This window comes from Lissotriton helveticus, chromosome 1_1 (genome assembly GCF_964261635.1).
Source record: "Lissotriton helveticus chromosome 1_1, aLisHel1.1, whole genome shotgun sequence".
NCBI classification, from domain to species: domain Eukaryota; kingdom Metazoa; phylum Chordata; class Amphibia; order Caudata; family Salamandridae; genus Lissotriton; species Lissotriton helveticus.
The window spans coordinates 1907050769-1907068195 of record NC_136057.1 but is presented as its reverse complement, the minus strand read 5'-3'; the positions used below and the strand labels follow the sequence as shown (position 1 = coordinate 1907068195).

Sequence of the window (17427 nt, the reverse complement as noted above, 5' to 3'; positions counted from 1 at the left end):
CCCGCAGTGTATTGGACCCAGATGTCATCCTTCTACCTTGTCTTCCATCATGTGTAATTTTGTGACGTGGAATGTTCGTGGTCTTGGACACCCTGTTAAACGTCAAAAGGTATTGTCCCATTTATCCAAGTTAAACGCTCAGATTGCTTTTCTCCAAGAAACGCATTGTACTGATGTTGAATCGTTGAAACTTAAGAGGGCGTGGGTGGGTCAAGTTGTATTTTCTCCGGCTGTTGATAAAAAAGGTGGTGTTGCTATTCTATTTCGTAAAGGTTTGGATGTTCAAATTCTATCCTCTCAATCAGATGCAGAGGGTCGTTGGGTTATGTCAAAGGTGACTATACAAAACAAAACTATGGTGCTTCTCAATATTTATGGCCCTGTCCGACCTGACCCTAAATTTTGGGCGGATGTCAAAATCCTCATTTCCTCCATTGACTGCCCTAATATTGTCTTAGCTGGCGATCTTAACCAATGGTTAGACCCCTTTTCAGATAGACTATCCTCCTCCAAATTCCAACCTGATAAGACACACAAATCCTTCCAATCAGCCATTGCTTCACGTCCCCTCTTCGATGTGTGGAAAACATGCAATCCAAACATACTCGAATATACATTCTACTCTAATGTTCACCACACCAGGTCCAGAATTGACTATATTCTAGTCAGCAAATCCCTTCTCCCTGCAATTCAGAAATCTGAAATAGGTTCTATATTTCTTTCAGATCATGCACCTGTGTATGCCACTTTTGACCTGGCCCAAACCTCCTCCTCTTTCAATCGTTGGAAATTTAACACTTTCCTTCTCTCCGATTCTGTTTTTATGTCTAAAGTTAAGGATTTTATCTCTGAATACTTCACCCTCAATTTGCCCCAAGACACGTCAGTTTCAAACAATTGGGATGCTTTTAAAGCTGCTATACGAGGTTTCACGATTTCTTATGTATCTCGGAAAAAGAAACTCAATCGTGATAAATATACCGCCCAACTATCCAACATTAAGACCCTTGAACACTCTTACTTCTCGTCCAAGAATCCTGACGCTCTCCACCAACTTATTAAAGCCAAATCTGACCTTAATCAAATTGCCACAGTTCAAGCTTGCAATACCCTCTTGAAGGTTAAATCTAAATTTCATGGGGGTCAGAATAAAGCGGGGAAAATGTTAGCAAACTATCTCAAAATTAAATCTGAGCGAAAATCAATTGGCTCCATTCTCAATGAGGTAACCAATACAACAGTTTCCTCTGACGAGGATATTGCACAAGTATTTCATAACTATTATAAACTCCTGTATACTGATGACACGCACCCTGATGATGATAACCTTTCCCGCTTTTTCCAAGACCTCCCCCCTCCTCCATCTCTCCCTACCGAATTCCATCAATTAGAGTCTAAAATTACCCCTCAGGAAATTCTCAAGGCAATTACCTCCCTCAAAAAAGCGAAAGCCCCTGGTCCAGATGGTCTCCCAATTGAATTTTACTCCAACATGCATTCTATTTTTGTCCCCCATCTTTTACAACTTTTTAACTCATTTATCACAAATGCCAAAGCATCTGGCTCCTTTTTGGATGCCCTCATAATTATAATCCCCAAACCTGATAAAGACCATTCCCTATGTAAAAACTATCGTCCCATATCCCTTATTAATTACGATTGTAAAATTTTTGCCAAAATTTTAGCGGCCCGCCTTGACTCCCTTATTCCTCTGTTAATCACAACCGATCAAGTTGGTTTTGTGAAAGGTAGATTTGCAGCTGATAATGCCCGTGTTTTTGCCAATATTATCTCCCACAGTAAACGATTCAAAACCCCTCTAGCTGCCCTATCCTTAGACGCTGAGAAAGCGTTTGACCGAATTAATTGGAAATTCATGTTTAAAGCATTACATTGGTTTGGGTTTGGCCCCCACTTCATTTCCTTAGTTAAACTACTGTATTCTGCTCCCCGGGCTAGTGTTTTTGTTAATAATCAATTCTCAAAATTCTTCCCCTTATCCAGAGGGACAAGACAAGGCTGTCCTCTTTCCCCTTTACTTTTCATTCTTTGCCTTGAACCCTTCCTCACTAAAATCCGCTCTAACCCCCTAATTCAAGGGTTCACTCAGTCCTCGATTGAGACAAAAATTTCAGCCTATGCTGATGATGTCCTGGTTTACATGGCTAACCCTGTTTCTTCCCTTCCTCCATTTTTAGAAGAAGTCCGCTTATACGCGTCTGTTTCTGGCTATAAGCTTAATCTCTCTAAAACGGAGGACCTACCCCTCAACTCATCTTGTTACCAATATATGTTTGCTTCAACTGATTTTGCCTGGTGTCCCTCTAAGATCAAATACCTGGGTATTTGGTTCTCCTCTACCTTGCGTGACACACTCAAACTGACCTTTACCTCCCTTACTCAAAAGATCCAATCTCTCCTCCAACTATGGTCTCCCCTTTTCCTTTCTTGGTGGGGGCGTTTAGACACCATCAAAATGATGATTTCTCCACATATTTTATATACTGTATCTATGCTACCTGTGAAAATCCCCAAATTATATTTCAAGCGGCTGAACTCCATCTGCTCCAAATTTCTGTGGAATGATAAAAGACCTCGTATTTCCTTGCATAAACTTATACGTCCAAAATCTGAAGGTGGAGTCCGCTTTCCTGATTTTCAATCGTACCATTCTGCATTTTTATTAAAACAGGCCTTCTCATTGGCGTTTGATTTCAATGATACTCCTCTCCCTAGATGGATTGCTGTCGAAAGGTCCTTGTTAAAGGACTTTTCTTTCCAACACACCCTTTTCATGTCAAATTGTACATTCTTGACTGTACACCCTGTACTGAAATACTCACATACTCTGTTGCATAATATATTCTCGAAAGAATCGTCTCCACTACAAACTTTTCTTTCCTCTAGCGTATGGTATAACAAATATCTTAAGTACAAGGGTAAATCTTTCTACTTCAAGTATTGGAAAGAAAAGGATATTATGTTTGTGTACCAATTTTTTTCTGGTTCATCTATTATTTCATTTAACATAATGCAAACTATGTTTGATTTACCTGCACATTTTCACAAAGAATTTGACATTATTACTTCTGCCATTTTATCTCACTTATCTACCCTTCCTACTTTTGATTTCCTTCCTTCCCTTACTCCTTCCACTCCATTATATACTATGTTCACTCAACAAATACCAAAAGCTGCGTTCATTTATAAACTGTTATTAGAGAATGTAGGCCTTAGGCCTAAAACTGTTATTGAAACTGTTTGGGAAAATGACTTATCTTTCTCGTTATCTGTTGATGTTTGGGATCGCTTATGGTCTAAACTGTTTAAGACTTCGATTTCAGCCCGTATTACTCAGTCACTTTTTTTTCTTTACCATAGAGCTCTAATTACCCCCGTCAGCATTACAAAATTCTCCCCTTCCTCCTCACCCCTTTGTTGGTCCTGTTCCTCCCACCAAGGTACACTTACCCACCTCTTATTTGATTGCCCATCAGTTCTCATTTTTTGGAACGCAGTTTGGAAATATTGCATGCGTATTTTTCATTTCTCTGAACCATTTTCATCGTTGCATATTTTTTTAGGTTCCCTATCTGATGTTTTGGATTTACATTCTTATAATGCAAACTTGTTTGATCTTCTCATTGCAACTGCTTTCAAAGTAATCCTGTCTTGTTGGAAGGATAACTCTAAACTGTCTGTGCATACATGGTGGAATTTTGTATGTGATGAGCACAGAATTGCAATTGCCTCCTCCTCTTCTGTCACCTTAAAAATCAAATCTGATCTTACCTGGCTACCTTTCTCTACCTTCTTATCCTCTCATCCCCCTCCCTAACCTTTCCCTCCTTTCTCTATCTCTTCTTCTTTTTCTCTCTTCTTTTCTTCTCTTTCTTTCTCTCTTCTATTTTCTTCCATTTCATATTTTCTCTGAACCTTTTTCGTCCCCACTTATCTTTTCTGATTATCGCATATTGGTTCTGTTATTTGTCATGCTGTAATATTATACTGTACTATCTTTCTTAAACAAAATAAAAACCTTATTAAACTGAAATTTACCATACTGGAGATACTCCCACATCGCTGCGACATGGATCCAGTTAAGCAGCGCCTACAGGCTGAATTCTTTTGGATAAAAAAACTGAATTCTCTTCAACCAACGGGAATTAATGATAGAATTGAATTTGCATGTTTCTTATGAGGCATTCTCTACAGCAACACAGCATTAGGCTTTTATAGCCCTACTTACCCTCACTGTATTATATATTTCAATGTCATTCAGAATGAAACTCGCCAGCTAGCTCATGTATCCTTCAGTTTTTATCCAACAGACTGCACATGTTTATCTGGATATATAGTTCACCATACTGTTTGTCTGTATATTATTCTGATCTTTTTCAACCCACTACGTTCATACGCTTGCGACATTCAGAATAATCCTGTTCCATGCTTGTACTTGTTTTAGAAAACACATACAATCAACTCACTGTTAGCTCTCCACCTATATTTCTTGTGACTTTATTTTTTCACATGCACATTTCCTTTATTTTTTTTTGTGTTTACATTATTTTTTGTGTTTAGATTACGCTTTTCCAGAAATCTTTGTTTACTTTCTGATTCCTGACATCACCGATCACGTGATCGGAACCCCCACCCAATCAAACTGCAGCTCTTAAGTTGCTATGGCTACCCAGCCAGCGTTTTTATTTACATTCACGTTTCTTTTAGATTTATATCCATTATTAATGCTGCACACATTGCCACTGGGTTGAACTCCCATGTCGCTAATTTGAAAATATCGTATCGACCTTTACCGCTCGAGTTTTTCGTTTTCTTCTACCACATGATTCGGTCACTGAACTATAAGAAGCCTTGTGATAGGCTTAGCGTTAATCCCACCGTTTCCACATTCGGATTTCCGAGAGAGCTCCGCGTTCGCATCATGTAAGTTCAGCATGTTGCGCTCTTATTTTTTCACGTTGACTTTTTTTCACCCCGACTTATACCGCAGCCGTACACACGGCTTAGCTTATTTATTTGGTTTGTCTGCTCACTAAGCGTCTTTCCATAGGCGCATTCTTAAGTACTTTATCCACCACTCAGCACGTTTAGTCAGCAGAATTTCTCTCTACCACACCACCTCACCTAGCTGGACATAGAGTTTGCATTAACCAATTCAAGAATAAGCATACGCTTTGTTATACGTTAGCCACGTAAAATATCAATTTGGAATGAACTATTAATTTTGAATGAACTTGTTATTTTCCTCATAGTATGTATATTGTTTTCTTGCATTGTTAGCACATGAATCCATTTGGTTTGTTTTGAATGCTAAGGTACTGTATGCTTTCATTCACAGGCCCCTGACGAAGGGTTATCCTTGCAAACCCGAAATGCATTGGGCATGATGTAATGCGATGAAGTATTCATGATTTCAATGAATGATCAAATACATTTGAACAAAAAATTGAGAATCAATAAAGATATTGATGATTCATAACATCGAAGATTCATTAATTTGTGGAAAGAAATAATGGAAATTTACAAATGAAAATGAGTGAAGAAACTCTATCAGTTTCATATTAAAGGAGCGCGTCCTTAGTGGTCTACCAATCACATATTTCCACTATTTAATTTTACCTCCACCCAAATCCATCTACCCAATGTGTCTCTCCGGATTTGACAAAATTGTCAGGGCACACCTCTCCCAAAATAGATACCATGCCTCTTTTGGCCAGCCCAGCGGAGGTATAGAAAGCATGGGGAAAAGCTCTTGGAAGAAAGAGGTTCAGGGATTTTTTTTTTAAATGAGTTTCATGTAAAAATACCACTTGAGGCGCAAAAGAAGCCAACCACCTTATAAGCCCTCCATACTTTTTTTTGTTTAGAATTCCGATTACATTAACCGAAATGGTGCAGCACTTACTGCTCATATCTAAAATGTTTCATATCAGAAAAAAAACTAAATTTCCTGCTTGCTTTATCCATTTGCAATTGCTCTTTTTACTGCTATACCCATCCCAACTGCTCCCCCCACCCCAGGACCCCCTCCCTCGAGATATGTGGACAACCCTGCTAGCCACCTCTCCCCCCCGAATCTCTATTGGGTGTCAAGGAATTTCACCCTTGGTGACCCCTCCCCCCCAGCAATGGGAACATCAACAGTATAGGTCTCTTCAAATTGAGGGTGACATCTCCCTCAAAAGATCCTGCTCATCTTTTAAATTTGTAAACATATGGAATTTACCGTTAACAAACACACAAAGCTTTGCTTGTTGGGCTATTGACGGCTGAACTTCCAGCGCTTTAAAAAGGTACAGAAGCTTAACAAATTCTTTACGCCTGCACGCAGCAAATGCTGACATGTCCGAATATATACGACAGTCCGAGGTTTCATTTACGGAAAACTGTCTCTGTTGTGTTGCTTTTGCCAGTATTCTTTATTTAATCCAGAAGTCAGCAAAATTTACCAGAATAGTACGTGTTATTTTTGAGTTAGGAAGAGGATGTGAGGGAACTCTATGTGCCCTTGTTATTGTCAGATCTTCGGTATATTCAGGCAGAACGTTCTGCTTGATAAACGACTCCACCCACTGAAGTGTTTGAGATCCCTCACTCCCCTCGGGAACCCCTACTAGTAATAGATTTGACTGGAGTGAGTGATTTTAAGGTCCTCCAGTTTATTCTCAAAGTTCCTCTTATCCTTTGTGACTTCACTAACTTTCACAAGCATAGAGTTCATTTGGTCCTACAGCTGAGAAATCTTGGTCTCTGCCTCTTGGATTTAGAAACAATGGTGTGACTAGAAATGTTATGGTTCTTGCACTATAATACTTTGATGGTTTAGCACGATGCACTTTTTATTTGCTGAGAAAGCACATTTAAAAAGCACTATAGCACTATGGCACTTTTTTGCACTTCTACTAATAGTGTAGGGGGATCCCCCCCGTGCACTGTTGCACTAAGCACTTTAGTATTTTAATAGTAAAATGTATATAGTTGTAAGAAGTTTAAAATCCAGCTACTTTATCGACATTTCATATTGATTTTTAATATGTCTTGACATTCTGATCCTTGTTGCGTTATAGCTCATTTAAAATTGGCTCAGTAAATGTAAAATGTTTAGCGCAATATCCTGATGATAACTGTTTGTAAAATGATCTCCCTTTTACTTTGCTCAGTAAAAAAAACAAAAAAACTTTTCCTGTGTGTCACAACAGTATCAGACATATGTACATAGACAAAACTATAGCACTTTTCAGCAGCACCGCAGACCGAGGTCACACGGGTAAAACCAATGTCAGATGTAATGTTTTCCTAGTGAGAAATCAATGTATAAGGTAAACCGATGGCTAGTGTTGTGAATCACAGGGGGTTTAACTACTGTCACGCCCACACACACACTCAATCCACACCACTATGTGGTACAATGGATATCAGGCAAGTCCACAGAGAATGCATTCACACAAATACACATCCAGCACCCTAATGCGGTGCAACCAATGCCCAAAAGGTCAATTGGTAACCCATCACAGACCCCATGGCATCCAAGCCTCCCTCCACACTCTTACTCACCTTTGCTATCCTACACCCCCTGACTGGAGACACTCCCTCCTCTCCCCGGGAACTAGGCTGCATGCAGTCAAATTCACTCTTCATCAAGGTCCCATGGAATCAGGCAAGGGTAGGTAGCAGGATTAATTAGGAGGCAGTCATCAAAAGGGGTTTGGCAGCCACTTGAGAAGTTCACCTACAGGATGCGGAGCAGGGACGGGCTGAAGGCAATAGTCGGTCACACCTAAGGGGTCTGCAAGGGCCTTCAGGCACCAGCCCAGTTCTAATCTGCATAGCTTAGGTGGTTCACGCTGTCTCTCGACCCACTTATGTTCATTCACAGAAGAGTTCTTCCAGCCCACTCAATTACTCTCACCACCAAGGCCCAACCCAGACAATACTACCTGGCAACACAGTGTCATCGGGGAAGGAAGGGTGAGGAGAGGGCCGGAGCCATGCTAGATTTTTTGCATATCCACATTTGGATAAATGTAGCTATCTTAAAAATCTAGCATGGATGCGGCCCTCCAGGACTTACTATGGAGAACCCTGACTGAGAGCACTGCTTCCAGCATTCCATGGTGGTCCTGTAGAGAGGAGGGATGCATGGCTGCGGTTTCAGGGTGGGTATGCACTCTTGGTGCTTAGCACCCTGATCAGGGCAACTGAATGCTCTTCCATCAACTTCCTTTTCTTCCCTGTTTCGTGAGGTTGTCCACTTTCTCTTCTCTCCCTTCTGTTATCCTATGATGGTATTGATGTTTTATGGATTGCTGACTCAATATCTTTGCAAATGGTTTGACAACTGTAACATCTTTAGCCTTTTCAGGAGGACCAAAATCAGTATGCTGGATCTGAAGCCGAAAGCAAAAGATCAGCCTGTCATTTTTTTACCATCCATGGACTTGTGTGATCACACTTGAGTGTACCATCTGCAGTGGCTGCTTGCATTTTGTGTCACAACATGTTTCCATCTCCACTACATGAGCATCCGTTGTTGTATCTATATGTAACATGATAGAGATATTTAGGAGCATTGGCAGTTCTTTGAATATTATCTTTTGGAAGGACTGTCCAGTTGTGATCCATAGAAGAATGGCTTGTCATTATTGAAGAGTGAAAAGTAGTAGAATGTCATTAGTTGGCTCAGACGTGTGGTCCAGGCATCCACTGACTCTGGTGGAATTAGACCGCTCGTCTTGAACGTGAAACATTATTTTTTCAATGTTGCACTGAAGATCAAAATGCTTCTTCTTGCTCTCTTTTAGGCGTGTGCATGTCTTCATATTGTATGTCAGAAAAGATATGGACAGGTGTTCAACTTCTTCACTCACTAAATAGATGACAAGTTGCATACATGAGCATCGTAATAGCTATCGACTGTAGCATGTAGATAGTTCCCCACTTGCTTAGCCCACTTCTCCTTGCATGTTGCCCCTGCCTGAGCATCAAATATGTTTAAAGGTGTTGCCTGAAGAACATGCTGAATACTGTCATTGCCATCTGCCATTGCGAGCTAGCATGTGCAGTTTGTCTGAGAGTAGTTCATAGGGTGAGGTAAGTGAGGCCAATGCTGGATGTCATATTGCACATAAGCAGGACCCTCAATCAAGGACAAAACCAGAATAACAAAGAACAGAAATGGGAAGCTCATTTAATGAGGTTCTTGCCCAATCACAATGAAGCAGCTGTAAAAAGAAAAGTTTAGGCTGTTGAATCTCCTTTTTGGTTCCCATGTAGTTGCACTGGTAGAGTGTTGCAAGAATGTATTTTATCGTATTCCGAGGTGGACACTATTGGCATTCTCATATACGTAAGGTATAGCCGGCAATCGATTCCCAAGTGAGGATGGGCACCGGGAAAGAGAAACAACATTGAATGCAGACTTAGGCAGATTGCTCCCCTCTGGCATTCTCTTGGGTCCTGGCACCACTCTTTGTATTGTGGGCTAAAGCACATACACACAGCTGCCACATAGTCACAGCCCAGCCTGGGCAAAATAGGCGTATCCACACAAAGCACTTAAGCAATGTATTGCAGAAGGGGCCCTCTCATCCTCTCCAGGTGTCTGTAGGGGTGGACACCAGGGGTAAGAAGCCCATGTTTTAATCTATCTTCCAGCAGTCAAATCAGACTTTGTTTGTGTTGAGTTTATGAACTGTTTAGATTGGTGGTGTTTGCACCTGCATTAGTTATATCAGGCAGCATGAGGTAGTAGGGTTCTACAATGGAAAGGAGGGGCTGGTGAGAGAAAGAAAACTGTTCTGAATAAATCTTTCTCCTACATTTAACCTTACTAGTCTTGGATTGAATTTAATAGGTTCCCCAAAGATATAAAAGTGGGGCAAAGATTGGGAGGGATACCAATTTGCTACTGGCTCTATACTACAAACCAATTGTCAATACAAGAGCCTATCTGTGCTCTTGTGCTACCCTCCTACTAGTCAAGCTACTAATGACTACCCTCTTCAAGCCATTTGCTTTATAATTCCTTCTTCCCATTGATTGGCTATGTCCACTGTTAGGTGTCCTTGACCAGACTGTCCCATCTAAAGCATGGCATATCACTCAGTTCTAGCTCATCTACAGCATCTACAAGGCTATCGCCCTTTCCTTTCACATGACACTCTCAACGGAGGAAGGTACCATTGAGCCACCTACTTAAAATTCCACAAATGACTACATCTAAAATTTCAAGTTATGAAATTTTAGATGTAGCCATTTGTGGAATTTAAAGTAAGAGGCTCAATTTGCTGTATCTGCTGTACCTCAAACTTTTGAAATGCACAATCAAGGATCATTAGATATGTACAGTGATTGCTCACCTTCTATAAGCCCTCATGTACTCATCTTTATTATGACTCACCACTGAAAGAACAGCTGTACCTCATAAACTCAATTCTTTGGCTCTCTGATACGTCTTTGCTCTTTTTCTCTACTGTCCCTGTTCCTCTATTTGTACGTGTCATTTGAGCACCTCTGCAATGTAATAAGACTGCTGAAATGTAATCTATGATATTTAGAATGGATACATTGTCTATTTAGGCAGTTGAGTGAACAGAGAAAACATTGAATGAAGTTATAAACTGTCAAATTTTCCAGAAAGGTTACACCCATTCAGGCATCTATGACTACTGAAAACCACAAATAAAACTGCCACGTTGTCATTAGAGTCAGGCTTTGGATTATTTATTGATGCCCATCAGCTTTGGGGGCAGGAGCATGTGTTACCGCCTTCACAGTAGAGTTGACATCGATATCAACACTTACCAGGGAAAGACTTGATTGGAAAAACGGGCTTCGTGAAGCGGCCGCTACAGACCAGTACAGCATCAAAGGTGGCTGACTCTCGCTTCCCATCCTTTTCTGTGATGATGTCCCATTGACCGGTGGCTGCGAAATCTGGGCGCTTTCTGACGCTGCATACTCTGGTCTATTTAGTTCAGTGACAACAAAACACACATTGTTAAATATTCTGAACTTGGAACTCTCAGGATAAACTCTTCGTTTATATCTGTGCATTACAGAGGTAAGATCTATTATGTTTTCAGTTAGTGACCATGTGTACATGCGAAGTAGTACTGGAACAAATGTTATCACATGCTTTTGATTTTTTTGGAGTCATAGCCAAATAAAGCCAAATAACCTCTGGGACGCATTTGTTACCTAGTGACATAGGTTTTGCCTTCAACAAGCCAAAGGACATGAACATACAATGCTAAACAGCCACCCACAGTCCAGTTGTTGTCAGTCATAGCTATAAGGGTAGATAAGGTGAACTCGCTTCCCAATAAGAATATAGTTCACACTTATAAGAACAAGCATTTGCAATAAATGCAATCAGTCTCGCCTTTGGGACCTTATATGTATTTAGCGATGCAGCACATTAGCCTGGGTGCTGAAACATCTACTGTTCTTTAACATGGAGGGAAAGTAAGCACCAGACTGCATGACACTGCAGGTATGGGAACACAAGGAGAGAAATATGGCCTATCAGCAGGAAATGGTATAGTCCAAAACTATGTTTTTAATATAAAATCAGGGCCTTCGGTGGTCATATGACTGAAAATACAAGATTTGAAAAAAATATTATTGTCTATGGGTGCTCGTGGAAGACAACTTCTATGGACTGGAATCTAGAGAATGCTAAAGTGATTCTGGTATTTTACTGACCTCTGCTGGTCGGTTTCTATCAAGACAGTTAAGTGGAGGCAGTTGAACAGAAAATAAGTCCCTAAGAGTAGGCAGACAAGTCCTAGGGCTGATCTCCAGAGACCACAAACTACATACACATGTAAGTATATACTAAGTTATATACAAGAGGCCTTGATGGCTCGACCTAAAAAGGACTCCTTCTAAGCCCCAATGAGAAGCCAGGGTTACAGTAACTAATGTATCAGGGAACCTTTTGGTCCCTCTTGTGTGGTGCCTCCTTGAACATTTTGTAGATCCAGTATTAGATACATGATATAGAAGTACAATATATATAAAACCTATGGCACTGCCTGGATTTAGTTTTGACAAAGAGAGCAGACCCTTAACTGGAAGACATGATATGCTCACTAAAAGGTTAATAAAGTTGATAAAAATGTATGTGATTGGGGCTTGCAGTGCAATAATTAACTTATTAATAGGGCAGTGGGTGCTGTAGTGTCTTGTAGAGGGAACCTTCTGATCCATCATGGACTCTGAAGGATAATGATGTAATCGTTTGGGTGTGTCTGGGTGTGATTAATAAAGTTCATGATGCAGTGCGTACAGTTAACGGTTTCACACTGAAGAATAAAGATGTGTACTTCAGAGCTCTGTGTGTGGCGTGGTCATATGCATGCTACCGGTCCAGGGAGGACGCTACAGGTGCCTCTGTTGAACCCTCTAACTTCTATTTGAAATTGCAGACATCTTAACCTTGTCTAAAAAATTGGTGCATCTTCTCGGGTAGTCACACTTTGCATTTTGCAATTCCGGCTGGAGCAGAACAGTAATTATGGCTTTAGAAAGCATCATGTCGGACTAGTATCAATGAGGTGTGTGTGTGCATCTACTATAGAATGGGTAAAATGTTGCCAGAGGTCGTTTTGGACCTTTCCTAGGTCTGTAGTACTATGAAAGTCAGTGGTGCAAATAGTTAAGAAGTTGCTGAATCCAAATCATGTCCTCAATACTTCCTTGAAAAGGTTATGGTAACCCAAGTCAATACTAGAGGTGTCACTGACTAATGTCAACAGATGATCAGCCAGTTCCCATGCACAATAACATATCTCCTCTCCCTCACTCACTCTGTGAACTTTGAAGTCTATAGGGAAGTGGATTATTGCAATAAAACCCTTAGCGTGTATGCAATATGAAGGGTAGTACCTGAGGAGTCCTCTTATTTTGGAGAAGGCAGTGTGGTTTCTGCAAAGGATAACTCTTCTGTGCTTTGGCACTATCAAATCTTTGCCTGTCTATATAACCAGAGGTTACCTAGCTTTACTGTAAATATTCAAGCTTCTAATATTCCATGCGAGGAACTTAAGTTGTACCCTGACTCAGGATATAGCATATCGCAGTGCTTGAAAATTATCATATTCATCTTTAATGCATTGCATGCATTCAGATTAAATTGTGAGTCATGTGTCATGTGACACATTTTCTAAATGAGGCAGCCTTCTTGGACACATTTCAAGGTCCTCGGCAGGCAAAGCAAATGTTGAGGAAGGTGCCCAATTTCATTCCTAGACACACTGCATGTACTCTTACTGGGCAGTTTGGCAGCAGTTGGGAGTGGTGGGGTGTGAGTAAATTGCTAGTATTGTGGTACACCTTTGGTGATGGGAACACCTTAAAATCTTACCTTAAATCTTACCTTATTGTTAAACACATGACATTATTATCTGCCTTAGCAGTAATATTCACTCTTAATATATAGGGCATGTTGAGTTTGTGATATGCATTTCTGGAAACCCTTGACATCAGCAGTGTGTTAGTAAATTGACAATTTCGGATGCACTTTCAGTCATGTGCACACTTTAAAATCTTGCCTCATGTAAGACATTATTGGTATTATCCTACAGCAGTGATATGCACTCTTAATATTTAGTGCATACATTGCTGGTGGTATGCATATCTGAGAACCTTGATAGAATGCAAATATGTACTTTAACATTACGTGCATTGAGGTAATTTTGTTTGTATATTTCCGGTGATATGCACACCTGAACTTTTAGACATGTTCCACTGCTATAGGAAGTTAATGATTTCCAAACTTGTTGACATTATTATTGTACATGCACATCAGTAAAACTTTATCTGGTGATCTGCAAACCTTTCTGTTATTTTAATGTGTTTGTGGTGGAATTTCCGTAAGCAAATACTTTTGGTAGTGTGACAGCACATTGTGAAGCATGCAGAACATAATTCCTCCACCGTGTTTTCTTCTGAGTCCTGATCACCCTTCCATATATTGGGAACAATGGAAGGAAGGTTTTGAGGCATACCCCGATGTCATTGATAGTGAGGATTTTACTCACAAGAAGAAATTTGCTTTATTAAAACACTGTTTGGGTCCGAAAGGTAGGAAACTATTGAAGAATCTACCTCTTCACTCTGTGATGTGCGAGGGTGATGTTGAAGATGAGTATGCGCCTGCCTTTAAAATGTTAGATGCATGGTTTAAACTGGTGATCACCAATTACCTGGCGAATTGGTGGAGAGTTTTGTAGGTGCGTTAAGAACGTTGACATCTACATATGAGTGAAAGTACTTTGAAGATGAGTTAATTAGGGATCGAATAGTGGAACATACTAGTTACAAAAAGGTCAGGAGGTTCTACTCATTACTCCTAACTTAACTCTGAACAAAGCTGTAGAACTAACTGCAGGCATTAAGAGCATGGGATTGAGCATGGCTCAAATGTCTATCTCTCGTACAACCTATGAGTCAATTGCTGAGCTGGTATCCAAAGTAGGTAAAAACAGTAAAGTTAAGTCAAAAAATGTAGGGGCATATTATCAAGGGGGTTTATCTCCGCTTTTTTGGCTTTAAAAGCCAAGAAAGCGGAGATAAAATTATCTCCCTATTACCTAGCTGTCGCTAACACCAGTTAGCGACAGCTAGTAGGAGATAGCGACCATCTTGGGCCCCACTTTGCATGTCAGTGAAATTTATCACTAATGACATGCAAAGTGGGCGTGCCAAGATGTTAGCGACTGGAAACCATCGCTAACATCGCTATCTCCTATTACCAACTTTTGGAGATATTCGCGCTAAGCGCGAATATCTCCAAATGCTAACACCTGCCCTGAGCAGTTCTTAGCCATGTTATCCAATGGGAGGTAGATAACATGGCTAAGAGCATTAGCTCGGTAATGCATGAATATCGCTGACTTTTCAGCGATATTCATGCATTGCGACCGATTTTTATCGCATTTGCGATAAACCTTGGTAATACCAAGGTTTATCTGCGATAAAAATTGCCGCAGCTCCGCGGTAAATTTTTGTCTCTAACCAAGCAATAGTGATAATTATCGCTATTGCTTGGTAGTATACCCCGTAATGTGTTATAGATGTGGAAGCGCCACCCATTTAGGAACCTCAACTTTTGGTAACACTGTTTCGAAATTGTGTTTGAATTGTAAAAATGGCCATTTTGCTAAAGTTTGCAAATCTAAAAGAAAAAGGGAAAGTAGTCAGTGTTATAAGTGATCCCAAGTCCTCAGAATCTAGTAAAGAAAGTGTTATTTTGTATGTTGAAGTGCCTGCTCAAAGTGTAGACAATAGTGTATTGTTCACAGATGTTACTATGCTCAGGAGGCCTTATTCTCAAGAAATTGTAAGAAATGTAGATTTAAGCATAATGGATGACCTTAAACCTCCTTTTCTGCTGATTGGAATGAAAGTTTGGAAGAACTACCTGGACGAGGATATTGTACTAAGGACGACGACAATTAGACCAGTGGTTTATGGAGGAAAGCCTACAGAAGTTGTGGGGGAATTCGATACTACAATGTCCTTTAAAGGGAATACTTCATCTGCCACTGCCTATGTTGCTAAGTATGGTTTATCTTTACTAAGGTGGTTATAACAGTACACTTTAGAAATAATACTGGAACCAAAGAATTCTGAGCAAACCCTTTTGATAAAAGAATGTATGTTTGGGCTTTGCATGTACCTGCATAGGAAACGCAATTTTGTTTATGGATTAACTAGGAATGTTGAAGGTGTTCAATCATAAGATTCAGCTCAAGGAATGGGCAGCACCTATTGTACATAAGGTAAGAAAAGTTTCGTAGGGAGTTAGAGCAGAATTAGGGAAGGATTTGAACAAATTATGTGAACAAGACATCATTAACTTATTGGAGGTTCGGGATGGTTGTCTCTGGTTGTGCTAGCATGAAAACCTAACAGCAGTTGGAGAATGTATGTTGACCCGAGGGACTTAAAGTCTAGGAATTAGGTTGACAGACACCCCTTACCTAACATCATTCAGATGCTTTTCTTGGTTAAGGCGGCTAGGATATTTTCTACTCTGGATATGGCATCCACATATCATAAGATAGTATTGGATTGGAAATCTAGCCATTCAAATTCTTTAATCACTCTTGAAGGTGCTTTCTATTTCAAAAGGATGTGTTTTGGTTTTGCTTTAACTGTTCATCTTGTTCTGTGGTGGTGCATGATGCATTGCCATGTTGGTGGGGACTGACACTGACATCATCCCTCCCTCTTCCTGTTCCCTTAACGAACAATGATGGTCAAACAAGGGCCTTCCAAGGCGTAGCTCCCCCAACTCCCCAGTGATGGGGAAGATTGTGGAGCTCAGACAGAGTAGACAGCCACGCCGAGATTTGATGAAATGTTACAGGCCATCAGGGATGTAAAAAACACCCTGGAGCCCATGCTGGACTTCTGGGAGATTGACTTAGGACACCTATGAGGTGCCCAAGCCAATCACAGAGACATAGTGGCGGCAACTGAGTCTGCAATGGCTAGGAGGTACACTTTGATATCAGAGTTGCCATCCCACCGATCTGAATACTCCCTGCTGCATGCCAAGGCGGAAGACGCGCAAGATGCTGAAGGCCGGTCATGCCAGAATAATATCCAGTGGTGGGACTACTGGAAGGAGCATAAGGCTCTAATATGGAATTCTTCCTGGAGGATTATCACTTCACACTGTTTTAGGTGGCAAACAATCCAAGATCTTATCACCGGAAAGGGCTCAAAGTGTCCTTGGCAGGGTCCCCCCTGAATATCCAGCACAGCCGGTGGTGATGCGCCTCTTCAATTATCAGGATCACATCCTGCAAGTTACCAGGACCAAAGGTCTCACCAGATCCATAACATCTCAGTAGACATTTATCTGGACTACAATGAAGAAGTGCAGAAACTCGGGCTCATTCATGTCGGAAAAGCAGAATCTCAGTCAGCTAGGACTGAAATACTCCCTTATATTTCCAGCGAAATTACATGTGGTGGACTCCAACACCATGCTTTTCCTCGCAACATCGATTCAGAAAAGGGGGTGGTGATGAACAGAGTGTCTGAATTAAGCAGACCACTCTTACCCAGTCCAAAGATCAGGGCTTGATCCATCACCGTTATTTAGCTCACTGCCCCATCCCAGCTCAGAACCTGGCTATATGCAAATTAGTCTGTCCCTGGCCCAGTGCATCATGGGAACAGGGCAGACCAAACTACCAAGCCAATTCTTCACCAGAAAGGATACAAGCTACCGGGGACCGGTTTCTGGCATTTCAGCCTCGTCGGCCCGGCTTGCTTGAATCCTGATGGAGCAGTGAGCAAGGGACTCATGTCTGAGTATACCCTGCCACACCTATAGTGGCCAAAAACGATTCAGAAAAGGGGGTGGTGATGAACAGAGTGTCTTAA

General features: G+C 40.9%; 1 protein-coding gene across 1 annotated transcript in view; it reads right to left on the bottom strand.

Moving 5' to 3' along the window:
- LOC144754764 (dimethylaniline monooxygenase [N-oxide-forming] 2-like) overlaps window positions 1-17427 on the bottom strand; it is a 368566-nt gene that overhangs the window by 218406 nt on the left and 132733 nt on the right. The window contains exon 4 of the mRNA XM_078642962.1: window positions 10825-10987. Coding sequence (XP_078499088.1) covers window positions 10825-10987 — 163 coding nt within the window. The remainder of the gene's footprint in view (window positions 1-10824; window positions 10988-17427) is intronic.